The 18,362-nt window shown below is 41.9% G+C and overlaps 1 protein-coding gene across 2 annotated transcripts in view; it reads left to right on the top strand.

Annotated features, from left to right (window-relative positions):
• Window positions 1-16,618, top strand: part of samd12 (sterile alpha motif domain containing 12) — a 124,947-nt gene extending 108,329 nt beyond the window's left edge. For both annotated transcript variants that reach the window (XM_021571816.2, XM_021571815.2), the window contains exon 5: window positions 12,111-16,618. In XM_021571816.2, the coding sequence (XP_021427491.2) occupies window positions 12,111-12,133 (23 nt within the window). In that variant the 3' untranslated portion in view covers window positions 12,134-16,618. The remainder of the gene's footprint in view (window positions 1-12,110) is intronic.
• Window positions 16,619-18,362: the final 1,744 nt, after the last annotated feature.

Below are 18,362 nucleotides of genomic sequence, written 5' to 3'. Positions count from 1 at the left end.
AATGACTTCTCCAAAAGCTAATTGGAGTCAGGAGTCAGCTAACCTGGAGTACAATCATTGAGATGAGATTGGAGATGTTGGTTAGAGCTGCCCTGCCGTATAAAAAATACTCACAACATTAGAGTTTGCTATTCACAAGAAGCATTGCCTGATGTGAACCATGCCTCGAACAAAAGTGATCTCAGAAGACCTAAGATTAAGAATTGTTGACTTGAATTTAGCTGGAAAGGGTTACAAAAGTATATCTAAAAGCCTTGATGTTCATCAGTCCACAGTAAGACAAAAAAAACATTGCTGCACATCTGAAGTTGGCAAAATAGCATCTGGATGTTCCAAAATATTCTGTGGACAGATTAAACTAAAGTTGAGTTGTTTGGAAGGAAGGAACACGCAACACTATGTGTGGAGAAAAAAAAGGCACAGCACACTAACATCAAAACCTCATCCCAACTATAAAGTATGGTGAAGGGAGCATCATGGTTTGGAGCTGCTTTGCTGCCTCAGGGCCTGGACAGCTTGCTATCAACGGAAAAATGAATTCTCAAGTTTATCATGACATATTTTGCAGTAGTATGTAAGCCTATCTGTCAGTCAATAGAAGTTGGGTGGTGCAACAAGACAACGACCCAAAACACACAAGTAAATCAACAACAGAATGGCTTCAACAGAAGAAAATACGCCTTCTGGAGTGGCCCAGTCAGAGACCTCAACCATATTGAGAGGCTGTAGCATGACCTCAAGAGAGCGGTTCACACCAGACATCCCAAGAATATTGCTGAACTGAAACAGTTTTTGTAAAGAGGAATGGTCCAAAATTCCTCCTGAAAAAACATTTGGTTGAGGTTATTGCTGTCAACCAGTTATTAGATCCAAAGGTTCACATACTTTCCCCACGCTGCACTGTGAATGTTTAGACGGTGTTCAATAAAGACATGAAAACGTATAATTGTTATTCAGTTAAGCAGACTGTATGTCTATTGTTGTGACTTAGATGAAGATCAGATCAAATGTTATGACCAATTTATGCAGAAGTTCAGGTAATTCCAAAGGGTCCACATACTTTTTTCTTGCCACTGTAAATGACATTGAGGTTCTGTAGGGAGTGAGCAAAAGGTCTCATGCCTGGAACAGTGCATAGTCAGGGCAAGAGCTCTAGGAGCACAATGCGAGACGGTGCGCTCCAGCTCAATAAATTATCACGGGGACTATTTTTAAGCCGAAGTGTAAATGCACTAATCCTCCGAGCAGTAGCTGCGAATAGCCTACCGAGAGTCACATCAGGGAATAGCACTCTTCATCTTTCTCCCTTCTCTCTCGTTCCCACCCGCTCTCCCCGTCTCTCGCACTCTCTGCCTCCCTTTTCTCTCCCCCCGTCTCTTGCACTCCCTGCCTTCCTTTTCTCTCTCCCCCCCCCCCCCCCCCCCCCCCCGTCTCTCGCTCCCTCTGCCTTCCTTTTCTCTCGACTCCCATCCTGCATGCTACCTTCGCTCTCTTTCTGTTTCATTCCCCGCTTCATTCTCTCTGCCTCTTTCTTCTTTACCCTTCTTTTCATATGTAAAAAAAAACAACACTTTGTTCCTGTGTTAGGGTATTGTGCTTATCGCCCAGACTCTATGGGGACTCTGCAGCGTTTTATTCAATTTTAATAAACAATAACAGCCTTTTAAATAAACGGGGAGGAGAAACATGTAAGAGACACTGCAAACGTGACACAGAACAGGAGTATAGAGCATTTTGGTCCATATACTACCATACAATTATATCATAAGCATATTGGCCCTCCTGCAAGAACTAGAGGCCTATGGCTTTATGTAACAGCTTTCCTCCTATGGGAATCGTTACATAGCCACACTTAGAAAAGTTAGCTACACGAAGTAAGCCCCTACGTCTTTGGCAGCTGTAGTTGTGTGTTTTGGTATGGGCTACGGGACGCTCCCGTGATGGTGTTTAATAGCACATAATGGGCTGCCGTTAATCATGGGCTCGGGGTTCGGTTTTACAAGGTTAATGACGCCATAGCGGAGCTCTCGAGTGTGTCCCATTCCTCAGGTATTTATCAGTGTCAGGTGAAAGCTGTGCTGGGACTGGGCAAGGCTGCAGCCCCCGACTCTCTCCTCCCCTAACTAGCAGAAGGAACCAAGAGTGGTGCCAAAACTGCAGTAGAATACCTGAGCCCCAAAGTAAATTAATTATTCAGCAAACTCCAATGTCTGCGATGATGTAGCAACAAGGTTTACCAGAGCTAGTGTACACCTAATCTCGGTAACCCAAAACCGAAAATCTTTACAAACTACTTGATTACAATACTATTTAGGTAGTCCTGGTAACTATTTAGCAGCCTTGTTTAGCAGTCAGCTAATGCTAATACAGCTAATGCTTGAGCTACAACTGGTATTATAGCTGGAACCAATGCTAGAGATATGGTGAATACACTACTAGCTACAACCAATAGACTACCTTACCTGGAACCAATTTTGGAGCTACAACATATCTTTGCATTCACCCATGCTGGACCTACAATAACCATGTGATAACGGTCTTGAGATTAACGCAATAACACTGTAACCTCCTTGAAAGTGGAAGCTCATGACGCCATCACCACCATCATTAAACATTTCTGGACCGCCTACAGTAATGCTCATGGCACATTTACAGTACTTTCAACATTTCTGCACTCACATGTTCTTTGTTTTTTTTGTGTTGCATCACTAAGTGAAAGCCCTAGAGAAGTTATGTGGCAAAGAGTAATCTTTCTGCATACTAAAGAGAACATAGTGCTGGTAGTGAGTTAAGTATGGTCCCCTGCTGAGTACCATAACATGTAGTAAAGACATTTGAGAATGGAGGCATCATGGCATCGTACTATGATGATTTACAGGGAACTTAGGTGAACTGTTGGAATAAAATAATTATTATAATTCAATAGTTAGAGTATAAATAATGGGCACTTTGAATACAGTGTTGTTTGACATGATAACGATAGAAAATGCCAGGGGGGAGTTATTGTGACAGGGGTAGGAACCAAAGTGTTGGTCAGTGTTTCCTAGGGGACCCTATCATCTTTGGCTACATTAAAAGTTTATTTGTGTATCCAACATATTCATGCTTTGCCTATTCCTCTTTGATTTGCAAGATACTGTTGCACAAACATGCTGATTTAGACCTACACCATCAATGTATAGCTAGCTACATTTGCTCTGACTTAGTACATTTATTAGCTAGCTAGCCAGCTAACTAGCGATTAGCATTAGAAGCTAACACGATTTAGCGGCAAACTAGTTTGCAGATTTAAGAAAAACAAGCTAATAGTGTAAATATAGAACGCTTGTGGATTTATATTAAGAAGCAAAGCGGAAACATCATTGTCAACATTGTTGCATGTGCTGCATTAACCATGCAGACTGGACGCAAGAATCTCGTGGTCAAGCAACAACAGACGGACAAATGTTGGTTTGGCAGATGCCAGAAGAACGCTACCTGACCCGATGCATATTGCCAAGTGTAAAGTTTGGATAAGGAGAAATAATGGTCTGGGGCTATTTTTCATGGGGCTAGGCCCATTATGTTTTGGTGAGGGTACATCTTAATGCTACAGTTCTGTGCTTCCAACTTTGTGGCAACAGTTTGGGGAAGGCCCTTTCCTGTTTCAGCATGACAATGCCCTCATACACAAAGTGATCCCCATACTGAAATGGTGTGGAAGAACTTGACTGGCCTGCACAGAGTGCCGTTCTCAACCCCATTGAACAGCTTTGGGATGAATTGGAACGCTGACTGCGAACCAGACGTAATCGCCCAGCATCTGTGCCCGGCCTCACTAATGTTCTTATGGCTGAATGGAAGCAAATCCCCGCAGCAATGTTCCAACATCTAGTGGAAAGCATTCCCAGAAGAGTGGAGGCTGTTATAGCAGCAAAGGGAGGACCAAGTCTATATTAATGCCCATGATTTTGGAATGAGATGTTCGACAAGCAGGTGTCCACATACTTTTGGTCATGTAGTGCACATCATTTACACACACAAACACAAACGTCAGCTCAGACAAATCCATCTCAGAGAGGCCCAGCTCATGAGCTCCATCGGCAGCAGATTTGAATTTAGAATGGAAAATGGATGTGTTTATGCAACAACTGTAAGTGTATCGAACCGAATCTCATCGATTCATTCTCTAATCGCACCGTTTTCATCCAAAACGTATCGTTCCTGTATTGTGTCCGAGCACATGTATCTAGATGAGTATCAAATCATCAGGGAAAGGGAAAGATGCACATACCTACAAACCGCATATCAGTATTGGCATCTTATTCTTCAGTAACTATTAGTGTCCTACGTAAATGTGATGGGTGTGGCTGCCTCTAGTTGAGGGCTTGTTTATTCTTGGTGGGATGGATGACAGACACATTTCATATTCCACCTGCAACCAAGCCCTGTACTTTCTTCATTGCTGTCAATGTAGAGAAAGATGCAGGAAAGGGCAGCAAAATCGTCATGGCCTCAGTGGTAAGTTCAGGATACTCTTTTTCACAGTAGGCCAGAAATCCACGAGACATTTGCTGGATTTTGATCTTCAGTGTCCTATTACAGGATAACTCCAACTCCTCTTCAGCCATTCCACAATGTCCGCTCTTAGATATCATGGCGAGGGCAAACGGATCACGGACCCAGTCCCAATCATTTGTGTTTCTCCGTGAAGTATGAATTTATATACTCACTCCATGAAGCGTGATGATTGTCTCTCACTATGTTCACTGATGGAATGTTTGTGTCCAAAAACATGTCAGTAATCCCGTTCTGTAGCCTTGTTAGCCAAATTTCAATTTCCGTCCTGAAAGCATTGATCGTGCCTCGCACCTCCAGAATAGAGGCATAATCTCCTTGCATGGATAAGTTAAATATGTTAAAATCAGCGAGGTAGGCATGTTTAGCAATCCATTCTAAATTGGAGAAAAAAATGAAAGTTTGTCCTCTTTCAGAAACTTGCACATCTGTGTGCGTAGGTCAAACACCTGCTGTAACACTTTTCTGCGGGAGAGCCACCGCAGCTCGGAGTGAAACCAGTGTCATGTTCCACGTCCATTTCTTTGCAATGATGTGCCAACAGACGTGACTACGGTGGCCTTGATTTCACAAAATTAACTCCCGTCACAACCTTATTAAGCACAGAAGTCTTGATCCATGGCTTTGGATGCAATTGCTTGTCGTGTGTAACATGCATTGGGCGCCCACTATCTTGGGGTTGACAGCCTTTATTCTTGCGACTATCCGACTCTTGCGACTGGTCATTGCCGCCGCCGTATCATTTGTGCATACAGCCGCACGTATTTCCCAGCTTAATCCTTCTTCGGTCATGAATTTATCCAACATTTCGAATATTTCCTTACCTGTTGTTTGACCCGGCACCTTTTTCCATGATTGCTAGCCAGGCCTGGAGAAATTAAAAGGAGCGAGATAACATTGACCTTGCATGAACGAAATGCATCCGTTGATTTGATTGACATGACTTTGTCAAATGAGTTATTTGAATAAACCAATCACAAGCACAATACAAGACAGGCGTGTGGGCTTTGCCTGTGAGATGCTTGATCAGTGCACAATTCAATAATTTTTGGCGGACCCCAGGCTATCAACTTAGTCCACGGATCCCTTGGCCAAAATGTGTTTAATATGTTAGTAATATTCAATAAAGAAATATACCTTGTTTGCCTCAAGTGTTTCCATTATTTTGTTGGTTACCTGTATGTTTATATCCCACTTTGCCGCCATGCACACACCCTCCCCTCGCCCCAAACGCCCAGTCAGTCCCAGATTCCCCAAAACAAAATCTTTCTCCTAATCCTAATTACAAACATTGACAGTTTGAGTACTAGTGGGGGTTTGCAGTGGCAGGAAGAAATGTGACAAACAAAAACCTGTGTGACATGTCATAACAAAGACCAAACGACTCCCTCCGCATAAAACATTGACAGTTTGAGTACTAGTGGGGGTTTGCAGTTGCAGGAAGAAATGCGACAAACAAAAAACTGTGTGACATGTCATAACAAAGACCGAACGACTCCCTCCGCATAAAACAAATAAGACTTATTTACTTAACCTCACTTGGTTATGCTGATGAGCAAGAGTTTTTCTGTTTCGTAGAGGGGAAAAACATCCGTCTTTGTTTATGTTGTGATATCGGGGCAGGGGAAAAGGGAACTCACGAACAGCCCGAGAACAGGATGACCTATTTTGAAGGCACACTGTGGAACAAGGCTTTGCTAAAACCCTATCTGTGAGCTATAAGTATCTAAACAATATCCTCCTTCGTGTGCGTGCGTGAGCAAATGCTGCTGCAGTAATGAGTACGTAGACCAACCAGATAGTAGAAATACATTCACTGATCATTTGCTTGCTTAAAGCACATCAGACGAAGGGCATTCCGTTTCAGGCCTGGTTAGACTATCTTCAATTGTGAAGGTCTCAGAGACCAAGTAAACGTAATGTCCGTCACCAAAACAACAGCCCTTCTGAGATGGCATAAAACCCGAAACAGAGGGAAAAGAGCCAGTCAAACACCAGATCTCACACACAAAAATGGATACCATCCAATCACAAATGAGACCACACCTAGGGCTGTTGCGGTGAGCATATTATCGCCACACCGGCGGTCAAGAGTCAAATTATATGTGACTGTTTAGTCACGTTAATTAGGCTTTTCCAAGCTCTGATACTGCTGATGGTCATTAGTAGCCTACCAAACTTGCTAACTGCCTGGTACTCAGCACTCTAGTGTCCCTCTAATCACTCTGACATCAATGCAAATGTGATTGAAAATCTAATCAAACACTTCATGAGAGCCCATGAGCTCATGTTGGGCAACATGTCAGACCTCTAAAGCAAAGAAAATAAATTCATAGAGACAAATCTACCAGATTACAGCCTTGCTAAAGCACCCCTAGATCATCACCGATCCTTCACCAAATGTACAAAAAAACACACACAAAAAAAAAACCATTGAGTTAATAAAGCCGCAAACAGACATGGTCTCATTTTTGCTTCCTTTGAGTAAGGCAGCTCCAAAATGCAGGTGTTTCAGCCTAGCTCAGTGCTTTCTGTGGTGGTGGGGCAGCCAGTGGAAAATATGGAGAGTAAGGGTTGGTAATGTTCTCTAGTTGCGCCGTGACTGGCTCAGTGTTCTGTCACTCATGGGGACACCTCCAAGTCTAAGGGTAGAGCTCGAAAATTCAAGCCCCCTGGGTGCTGCCATAGAGTTACATTAGAAGTGCCCGTCCAAGAAGGCTCAAGGTAATTGGCCACAGATAAAATTATGTCAAATCACATTATATATACAGTAGCTTTGATTGGACTGATCATGTCAACATCATCCTTTCAAAATCTTAACTAGCATTCATCATCATGAATCAAGTCGACAATATACTGGCAAATCGTTTTTTAATTCTTGTCATATGAAGAGAAATGATGTTGAGAAATTATAGATAAAACATATCGGTGCTCATGGACATAAACATTACACAAGTTTGAAAGGTTTGGAAGGAATCAGTGACAGTGGCTAACTGCAAGCATTGCAAAGCAGTCACTAGCCTGTTATTCAGTGGAGTGACTGTGTGGTCCCAAGTCTAGGTTTAATGGTCTCTTTTCCAAGTTTAAAATGATAAACATTCAACATTGGCCATGCTGTCAATGAAGCATGATTTGTACTCAACTTAACTCGTAACTGGGAAATCTGACTTCAGTGAGTTCAAGACAACTGGGAACTCTGGGGGAAAAAACGTTTTGAACAGTCATCCAACATTTCCCCCTCTTGATTTAGCCTACTGTTCTGACTTGGTGGTGCACATGTAGCCTATAACCTGTTTTAGAGAAATGTAATCATTGCATATTGTATTTTTTTTTCTTCAAGTCATTAGTCACATCATGCAGCCTTACAATGTATTAAAAATCAAAACATAGCCCAACATTTGTAGAAAAACTAAAGTTACATAAATAACTCTAAATTAAGCATACAGGAGTACCTATTTTCTTAGTTAACCGCTCAACGCAGAATAGCCGCATGTGCGCACTCCCTCAAATCCTTTGTAGAAAATATCCTTTCTATTTTATTCCGCTTGTTCAATTCTTATACTATAAAATGTCAAATGCCACAGAATTCCAAGAAAATCTTCTCTGATGAATGAACTAGTGTAGCCCACAGCTATTTGGCATGGCCAGGACCGGTGGTGGAAAAGTACCCAAATGTCATACTTGAGTAAAAGTATAGATACCTTTTAATAGAACGTTACTGAAGTAAAAGTGGAAGTCACCCAGTAAAATACTACTTGAGTAAAAGTCTAAAAGTATTTGTTTCTAAATATACTTAAGTATCAAAGTAAAAGTATAAATCATTTCAAATTACTTATATTAAGCAAAACAGGCGGCACCATTTTCTTGTTTTTAAAATGTACGGATAGCCAGGGGCACACCCCAACACTCAGACATAATTTACAAAAGATTTGTGTCTAGTTAGTCCGCCAGATCAGAGGCAGTAGGGATGACCAGGAATGTTCTCTCGATAAGTGTGTGAATTGGACAATTTTCCTGTCCTGTTAAGCATTTAAAATGTACGTTTGGATGTCATGGAAAATGTTGGGAGTAAAAAGTACATTTCTTTTTCTTTCGGAATGTAGGGAAGTAAAAGTTGCCCAAAATATAAATAGTAAAGTACAGATACCCCCAAAAACAACTTAAGCAGTACTTTAAAGTATTTTTACTTAAGTACGTTACACCCCTGATAAGGAGAACTCAGAGTATGTGATTCTGAAATGAAATTACTACATTTTCTTCATATAATGTTTCTTTAGACCTGTCTAAAATAATGGATTTCTTGTAAAGGTGTAGGCTATATTACATGGATTTGAGACTTTTTCAAATGTAGATGTTCCAAAGGTCTGCGTGAGTGTCTTTTAGACTGTGTGGAAGCCAGGAGATGCTAAATGTGTTTACAGTCAATTACCTTATTGCTTGACAATCACCAGCTGACCAAAATTTTGTGACTACCACACCCCCAAAAACTCGAAAATCTCCAATCACAAACCCCCGTCCCGTTTCGTACCCCTCAAGAAAGGCTTGACTATAGCCCAGATCAGGCACTTCAAAGCTGGCTTGACGATTAGCTGGGTACTGTGTGACTCTCCAGGCGTACACTTTCTCACAGAGTACCACAGAGGCAGAACAGAGGTGAGGAGAGAGAGAGCGACAGACACAAAGAGGGAGCGCGAGAGAGAGAGATACAAAGGTAGATGCAGACACTCAGAGGTGTGCTCTGATTAAATAATGAGAGATGAGGCCTGATTTATTAATGCATAGAGATAGATAAATGGAGAGCCGGAGAAAACAGATTAAGCCCCCCCCCACCTCCTCCCCCATTCTCTTCAGAGCTTTCGAGAATTCCGACCTGTGAGTACCTGTTTCAGAGGCTGCTGCTCGTATCTTAATACTGGGTGAATCACATTAATAATTTAGCCCAGTGGCAAGGGAGCCACCACCGGCTAGAGAGGGACTGAGAGAAGAGTGACTGAAGCGACTAGAGGGAGAGAAGGCCAATATACACTCTGTCGTTGGGTTCTACTGTATGTGTAAATTACAGTGCAAAACGCTACATTAATAATCAACACCTTCAGCCTTTGTTTGGGCGGTGAACGGCATGAGTGGGCCAAGTAATTGGTTAGTTTAATAACTGGGCGTGGTGCATTGCTCTTTTTTTGTGTCTCACACACACACACACTAATCGCACACAGGCATAGCCGCATACACAGAATAGAATTGAGTCAATCTGAGTTCACTGGGTGTTCTGAGGGCTCTTAAAAGGCACGGTAGAATTGTACTCGCTTTTATTCACCATTTAATATTATAGCTCCTAACGAAGGCAGTTTGAAGGTTATTTTTTAAATGATGTGCGGATCTCTAAAAAAAAATAAAAAAATACCTGTCTTATATTGCCTGTGAATCAGGGATTTTTTTTTATTTTATAGATTTTTTTAATTTGATTATCATCCTTAATTAATTTTACCGGGGAAGTCACTTTGAGATTGACGGCTCTTTTTCAAGTGAGTCCTGGCCAAGAAGGCAAGAGTTGAGAACAAGATCATAGCTGATAGATGAATAATACGAAAGGTGTATAAAACAACGGGAACAGGGCAACCAGTCGTGGCATTCCGTTTGTGTGTGCAGTATGCGTTTGTTCTGTTGATTTCTCCTCCAGGCAAAGAAAAAGGGAATTCTTGACATTGACATCAATTGAAAATACAATATTTGTCATTGACTTGAACCTTGAGGCCTGTTCTCGATTCTCGACTACCACCTTTATAACGAGGGTACATGTATTATAGAGAAGAATGTGTGTGTGGAGGGATGGGTTGGGGTGGGGGCTGTGTCAAATAAAATTACATTTATTGGTCACATACACGCGTTATTGCGGGTGTAGCGAAGTGCTTGTGTTTCTAGCTCCGACAGTGCTGTCATATCTTATCAATTTCACAACATATACCCAATACACACACTTCTAAGTAAAGGAAAGGAATTAAGAATATATAAATACATGGATGAGCAATGTCAGAGCGGCATAGATTAAGATACAGTAGAATAATAGAATACAGTATAAACATATGAGATGAGTAATGCAAGATACGTAACATTATTAAAGTGACTAGTGTTCCATTTATTAAAGTGTCCAGTCATTGTATATAGGCAGCAGCCTCTTATATGCTAGTGATGGCTATTTAACAGTCTGATGATCTTGAGATAGAAGCTGTTTTTCAATCTCTGTGTTTGTGTGTATATATATGTGGTTGTGCATGTATGAAAAAACCTTGACATGTGTGTGTGTGTGTGTGTGTGTGTGTGTGTGTGTGTGTGTGTGTGTGTGGTATATGCATAACGGAGAAAGAGGGGGGGAAACCTTGACTATTTTCTGCACTATAAAGTGTGGCGTGTATTAGGAGAGAGACTATGGCAGGCTGTCTGCTCGTCAAGGGTATCCATGACGGTAATGAATTTCAGACTTATCACTACCACTATCACTCTCTCTCTCTTCCTCACACACACACAGCCCTCTACCTCCTTTTTGTATCTGTGTGTGTGGTCTGACACATGCTTGTATACAGGCAGTTACTGAAGACATGGACTGCTGTGTGTGTCAATGCTGATTTCCATATGGATGGATGCATTACCGGAGCGCCAAGTCTAGGACCAAAAGGCTCCTTAACAGCTTCTACCCCCCAAGCCATAAGGCTGCTGAACAGCTAAACGAATCAAATGTTTACCCGGACTATTTACATGAACGCTCCCAACTTTATGTTGAGGTATGTTGTTTGATGCACAGCCACATAGCCTATATGTTAAATACAGCGTCGGCTCTTGCTTTTCATTTCAATCTGGAAATGGTGTATTCACAGTGTGTGACACTCTTTCAGAGACCAGTTCAGACTCATCAAAGAGGCATTGGCATGTGTCACCCGTGCTGTGTCACTGTCGTCGCCGAGCTTTAAATGTCAATTGTCTCCCCTGATCCGCCTGACTCGTTCTTGTGCGTGTGCTTTTTCTCTCTCTCACACACACACACACACACATATATAGACACAGACCAGCTCTCCACCTATTTGTGTTCCTTGGAGTGCAATGCTGCGCCACAGTATTGATTACCTTCTGCTTCTGCCCTTTTTATAATTATGTCTCCACTCTTTTTACTCTTCCCTTTCTCCTTTATCCTCTCTGTCACTCATCTCCTTCTCTCTCCTCTTTTGTTAATTCCCTTTCCCCTGATCCATTTTTATGCCCCCCTGTGCCCCGTGCTTATCACACTCCTTTTTCTATTTGATCTCCACTTTCCTCCTCATGTACATCATTTAACTCTGTTCATTTTGCTCCCCCCTTCTTTTTGCTCCTTATTTCTTTTCTTTTTTAAATTCCTAATCATCATTCTTTCTGTTTATCCATTTCTCAATTCCACCTTTGTTCTCCTTCCTTTCGCTCTCTCCTTTCTCTCTATTCCCCCCCTCTTTGTCTCCCCCCTCCTCTCTCTCTCTCTCTCTCTCTCTCTCTCTCTCTCTCTCTCTCTCTCTCTCTCTCCTTGTCTGCAGCCTCTCTGGAGTGTTCTCCGTAGCCCGGGCGTTCCAGGATGCCAGCTGCCAAAAGGACCCAGTCTCCCTCGGACCTCCTACATCTGACCCCCTCCCACCACCAATCAGAGCTGTCCTGACCCCAACCTTAATCCTAACTCCAAGCTTAACCCCACGCTTAGTCCCAAAACCTCAAACATTCACACAAGTGAATTCATTGGCTTGTCCAGTGACTTATCATAGACATTCTATCACTTTCTTGCCTTTAACAAAGCATTCCCACTACATTTGTCCCTATGCCACCCCAACTCTCCTACCCCTTCTGAAGCACCACTAGCCCAGGGCATTCTGAGAACAAGCATCAAGAGCTGGACAACTTATCAACCCTCAACCGACGATCCAACCACAAAGACTGTGGAGAACAACGATAAAACACACATGTCAAATATGGCATCAACTTGAAAAAAACTTCTATGTTAATTCCTCCATGGCCGTCCTATGTGAATACAACCCCCAGGATACACCACTGAGCCGGTGTGTAACATTCTGTTGACTTCTAATGGTGACTTTATAGACATATTGGGTACACCAGCCTTTCGCTCTTACTCTCCGTCTTCTTTCTCTCAGTCTCTCTCGCGCTCTGTCCTCACTGACTATGTCGGCGCAGCGAGAGGGTGACACATTTTGCACTTCTATATGTTCCCTTTCTCCTTCACTCTCTCTCCCTCTTTTTCCGACTATTGTCTGCATTGATTCTGTGCATTGTCAGTGTCTGGACTTGCCTGGTGAAAATATTGTCTCGGTTGTCCTATCTGTGTCCTCTGCCCTGCTCCACTCTCTCCCTCCCTCACTTTGTGAGAGAGAGAACCAGGTGAAAAGTAAACGACTGATAACCTACATGGGACAATTGGTGGGTTGAGAGATGTGGTTGAGAGAGAACCAGGCAAGTGCTTCTCTACTGATGAAGAGAACATAAAGAAGAAAAATATCACACTGAAGACCCCCCCCCCTCCCCATTTTAAATATGAGCTGTATTGAAAATAGTGTAGAAAGGAAAATGTGCAAAAAAACATGTACCGTGTGCAAAAAACATGTACCATGTGCAAAAAAAACATGTACCGTGTGCAAAAAAACATGTACCGTGTGCAAAAAAACATGTACCATGTGCAAAAAAACATGTACCATGTGCAAAAAAACATGTACCATGTGCAAAAAAACATGTACCATGTGCAAAAAAACATGTACCATGTGCAAAAAAAACAAACCATCCAATGTCTGCCAAGTCTATCAGAGACATGGCATTTATCTCCCTCATTGTTTTATGACAAACTAACTCTTTGCTGTAACTGTTAATGTGAAATGGCCGTTCACTGTTAATATAAAGGCCTTTTACTGTACTTAGAAGCACATGGAACTGTCATGCCAACAATCCCGTCAATTGCTTGGGCCATCGTCCACTATATGTGTGTTTTCAAACCCTGTAGCCAGTATGCTGGAGTGATTCCTATTACCCATGTATCACTACCACTGTAGCATGACCTATTGTCACCATCACAACAACTTTCTCTCTGTGAATAGGAATAAATGGGGATCCCCCAAAAGTAAATGGCTGTCAAGAAATGGAAGTAGGGGAATTCCAACCCTGGAGAAAGCCATTAGTTTAGCTGAATTTAATTGCAACATTGGGTCTTGTGTTACGAGTGTCCATTGTTTGGATTGAAGCTTGGCTTATGCTGTGTAGTTGGTGGTTGGCCCATTAGTAGCACATTTAATAATATTGATTAAACCTTCAGGACTGTGTAGACCTACAGGCCTGGAATAGCCCATCCCTGACATTGGAGAGGTAAGGAATGCTGATACTTAGTCACATGGGATGAAGTCGTTCTTAACTAAACACAAGTGGCTATTTCATGCTTCGGTGGAGATCTGGTGTCAGTATCTCTCTTGGCTAGTGGGGGCTGCCTGCCCTGCCTGCTGCCAGTTGGGGGACCTGGCACCTTCTTTTCACATCATCTGGATGTCGATAGCCGAACTGGGAGAAGTAGTCTACAGTATTAACCCAAGGCGGTGTTTGGATAAAAAATAAATAAAATGGAACTGTAACATGGGCTGCTCCTTCCTGCCAACTATAACTGGGCTGTAAATGAGTTATTTAGTAAAGGAAGTATTATGACTTTGTATATGGTAACTCACCATGTGACTTTCAGGGCATTTCGAACCTGGGTCGTGTTCATTAGGGCACACCGGAACCAAAAGTTTTGCGACAGAAAACCAGACCGAGCGTTTCTTATTGGACAAGTCCAGGTAGACCCATGTTTGAACCCATTTTCTCCCGTTTGGTGCCTAATGCACATTACCATGCCAGCTCTGCCAAGGTGCCGGAGGACTTGCCTGAACTGGCTATTTCCACAATCCCCTGATACATTTTTTACGCTTTTGGAATTTATTCATTGGCACTTTACTAGTGCACTGTTACTCAAGAGAAAACCTTACTTTCTTATTGCACAAGACAAACCTTAGTACATCACCCACACATACATGCAAATGGAAGCAGACTTACAAGGAATTATGTGACTACACAGTCAGACATTACATTCACAGGTGTATATAAATACATATGCCTATATTATGCACGCGCAAACACAAACACACATAGGACACATACACGTTAACACACTTAAACTAATACAACTGTTAAAGGGATAGTTTGGGATTATGTTTCCGAGTCCACTATAAAGGAAGTTAGCATTGGCTCGTGAAACTACCTCTAGCTAGTTTAGGGCAAAAACTAGAACCTATCCCTTTACAGTTTTTCTCAATCGCGTACAAGCAGTTTTTGTGTCTGTGTTGGAACATCTATAGCAGAAAACCGCAATGATGAAATGCTCAAATACATTTACAGAACTTCTGGTCATTTTCTTGTCTTAATACCTGACTTGCATATCTTAGATCACCATTTGCAAAACGTTTAAATTCAAATGTCATCAGTGACTACAAAATGTACTGTTACGTGTTCTGTTCACATAATATAACACAATTACGGCCCTGCCACACTATAGCCATCGGGCGTCTGGCGTTGCCATCAGCTGTTGAGAAAAGGCTTCCTTTGAAATCGAAGAAAGCTACCTCACTGTCAGTGTTGCATCACGTCCAATGGCAGCAGCGCCCAAACTCAAGAATCGCCATGGTTAAATTGTCGATGGCTGATGCGCGAGTTTATTCTATCTTGTGAATTGAAATAATGAGAAATAAAGTTGCTTTTGGTTGCATATGGCTTTGACTACCCCGCGGTTTATTTTACGTTCACAATGTAAACAAAAGCAACTTCCGTAATTAGAGAACAGAGAATCATTTAATACAACTAATAGGAACAACTTAATCAGTAATTCTGAAAAACTGGACAAAAGATATTGTACTTAGGCATAATTGATGAATACGGAACTGTACATTTGGGGAAAATATAATGAAGACGCTCTCAAAACAACGCGTTGTGACGCAACGCTGGTGGCATGGCAACGAAAAGCTTAAATCAGGAGAGAACTTTGTGCGATTGTGCTCACTGTTTCCGGCAATCCGTACACTGCACACATTTCTAAATCACCCCATCAGTGTCATATTATGTAGCCCTAAAATATATGGAAAGGTCTAGATGACTGTTGGGACTGTCTAGTTGTTATGACATTATTTTTGACAATATTGCAGACATTCAGAGATGCACATAATTAAGTAATCATGTGGCCTATTCATATCAGTTTGTGTTCCTCCACCTTACCATATTTCTATTGCGTATGGTTTTTCTGTGAACCAACGGAAAGTCTACAGAACAATGAACAAACCAGCCTTTGTATTGAGTACATGGAATTGGATTGTGATGATATTGATGAATGAATCGTGTGCACACAATGTGCTTTTTTTTTATCAGGACTATTTGATGAGTATGAAATTGTTTGGTGAAATATGCATAAGGACAGGAATTGCCCATAACTCTGCACCTTTGGATAGTTGTACTTCTACTTTTGATCATCATGATTTTCTGACTGTAAATAAAATGTATTGATCTACTGGGATTTGTAAAAGCCAGACTAACTTCCTGTTTTGTCTGCTCGGACTCAAAAGAGAAGTTTGGTTGCGTTCATCTTCCTGTAGGTAGTGGTGTTCTTTTGATGAATCTATTAGCAATGTTGATGGTAGGCTATAATATCATTTTGATGAATGTATTTTATGTTTTGAGAAGGCAACTACATTTTTGAAAAGGCATTTGACTCTTTTCCAAAAGTCCACGGAGTTCTGTGTTCTGGTGACCACTGTTTTGAAAATTGACAACATTGTTCCAAAAAATGCTTGAAATCGATTGAGAAAAACGAATGTACGATTTTTTGGCCAGTTTGACAGCATGTTTTTTTTAAACTTTATGGTGGGTTTTTGTATCAAACAGGCATGCAGACCAGGTCCACAATCTACATATAGGGTGCCTAATCATGGATATCAATGAAATATTATAAATATATTAATAAATATATTAACCTGTATACTGTAGTGTACATTACTGAGCATACCTCACTGCATATTGTTTTTTTTTTACATATACCACATTTTCTTTACACACTATATTGTGTTATGTGTAGACTAATACAGCAGACAGGGACTGAATACCTTTCTTCAGTGCTGAATAAAGAGTGAATACACAGATCCTGAAGATAGATGATGTATCAGTGGTACTGTGGTTAAACAATACTATAGCATGTAGACAATCTCTCCTGGTTATCACGCTCCAGCCTCTGTACTCCCTCTGGGTCCTGGATGAATGGAAATGACTGAGAACAAATCTGCTCACACACACACACACGAGAGCAGCTTCACACACAAATGCCGGTGGTGAAAGCAGCGCCCGTGGAGCAGTGCGCTGGTGTCAATACTAAAACTCACTTACCCTGGGCCATGCAGCGGAAAGGGGGAGGAGTGAGAGATGACAGTAAATCACTAGGGCCCACAAGACACGCAGGAGACACTCAGCGTGTTAGGCTGTTTAGATTAAATCTGCCCGGTTTTCTCTCTCTCACTATCTCTCTCTGTCTCTTTTCCTGTCTCTCTTTCTCTCTCTCTCCAAGCAATCCAATTATATCCATTGCTTCTGCTGTCCCTCTACACATCTCTGAGTCAGGGCCGAGATAGAAAGATGGACACAATCTTTTTAATCTGTCTCCCTCTCCTCTCATTTCTTCCCTTTGGTCTATTGAACCCTTGTTCTCTCGTTACCGTACCTCTTTTCCCCCTCCAACCTCTTTTGTATCTCTGCTCTCTCTCTCTTCTCTCTGCATCCCCTCTTTCAGGCGTGTTGAACACACAGGCTGTCCTATGATTTAAACATGTTGGACACTAAGCTGCTCATCCCTTTTGGCGTGTCAAACTAAACATTAGAACACAGGGGTGCTCTGGCCACAGCGGAGAGTGCAAGTTTATATATATATATATAGTGGGGGAAAAAAGTATGTAGTCACCAATTGTGCAAGTTCTCCCACTTAAAAAGATGAGAGAGGCCTGTAATTTTCATCATAGGTAGACTTCAACTATGACAGACAAAATTATGATTAAAAATCAAGAAAATCACATTGTAGGATTTTGAATGAATTTATTTGCAAATTATGGTGGAAAATAAGTATTTGGTCAATAACAAAAGTTTATCTCAATACTTTGTTATATACCCTTTGTTGGCAATGACAGAGGTCAAACGTTTTCTGTAAGTCTTCACAAGGATTTCACACACTGTTGCTGGTATTTTGGCCCATTCCTCCATGCAGATCTCCACTAGAGCAGTGATGTTTTGGGGCTGTTGCTGGGCAACACGGACTTTCAACTTCCTCCAAAGATTTTCTATGGGGTTGAGATCTGGAGACTGGCTAGGCCCCTCCAGGACCTTGAAATGCTTCTTACGAAGCCACTCCTTCGTTGCCCGGGCGGTGTGTTTGGGATCATTGTCATGCTGAAAGACCCAGCCACGTTTCATCTTCAATGCCCTTGCTGATGGTAGGCTTTGTTACTTTGGTCCCAGCTCTCTGCAGGTCATTCACTAGGTCCCCACGTGTGGTTCTGGGATTTTTGCTCACCGTTCTTGTGATCATTTTGACCCCACGGGGTGAGATCTTGCGTGGAGCCCCAGATCGAGGGAGATTATCAGTGGTCTTGTATGTCTTCCATTTCCTAATAATTGCTCCCACAGTTGATTTCTTCAAATCAAGCTGCTTACCTATTGCAGATTCAGTCTTCCCAGCCTGG

The sequence above is a fragment of the Oncorhynchus mykiss genome, chromosome 18 (assembly GCF_013265735.2).
Source record: "Oncorhynchus mykiss isolate Arlee chromosome 18, USDA_OmykA_1.1, whole genome shotgun sequence".
NCBI lineage: Eukaryota > Metazoa > Chordata > Actinopteri > Salmoniformes > Salmonidae > Oncorhynchus > Oncorhynchus mykiss.
The sequence above is the reverse complement of the archived record's forward strand: the minus strand, read 5'-3'. Positions and strand labels throughout refer to the sequence as shown.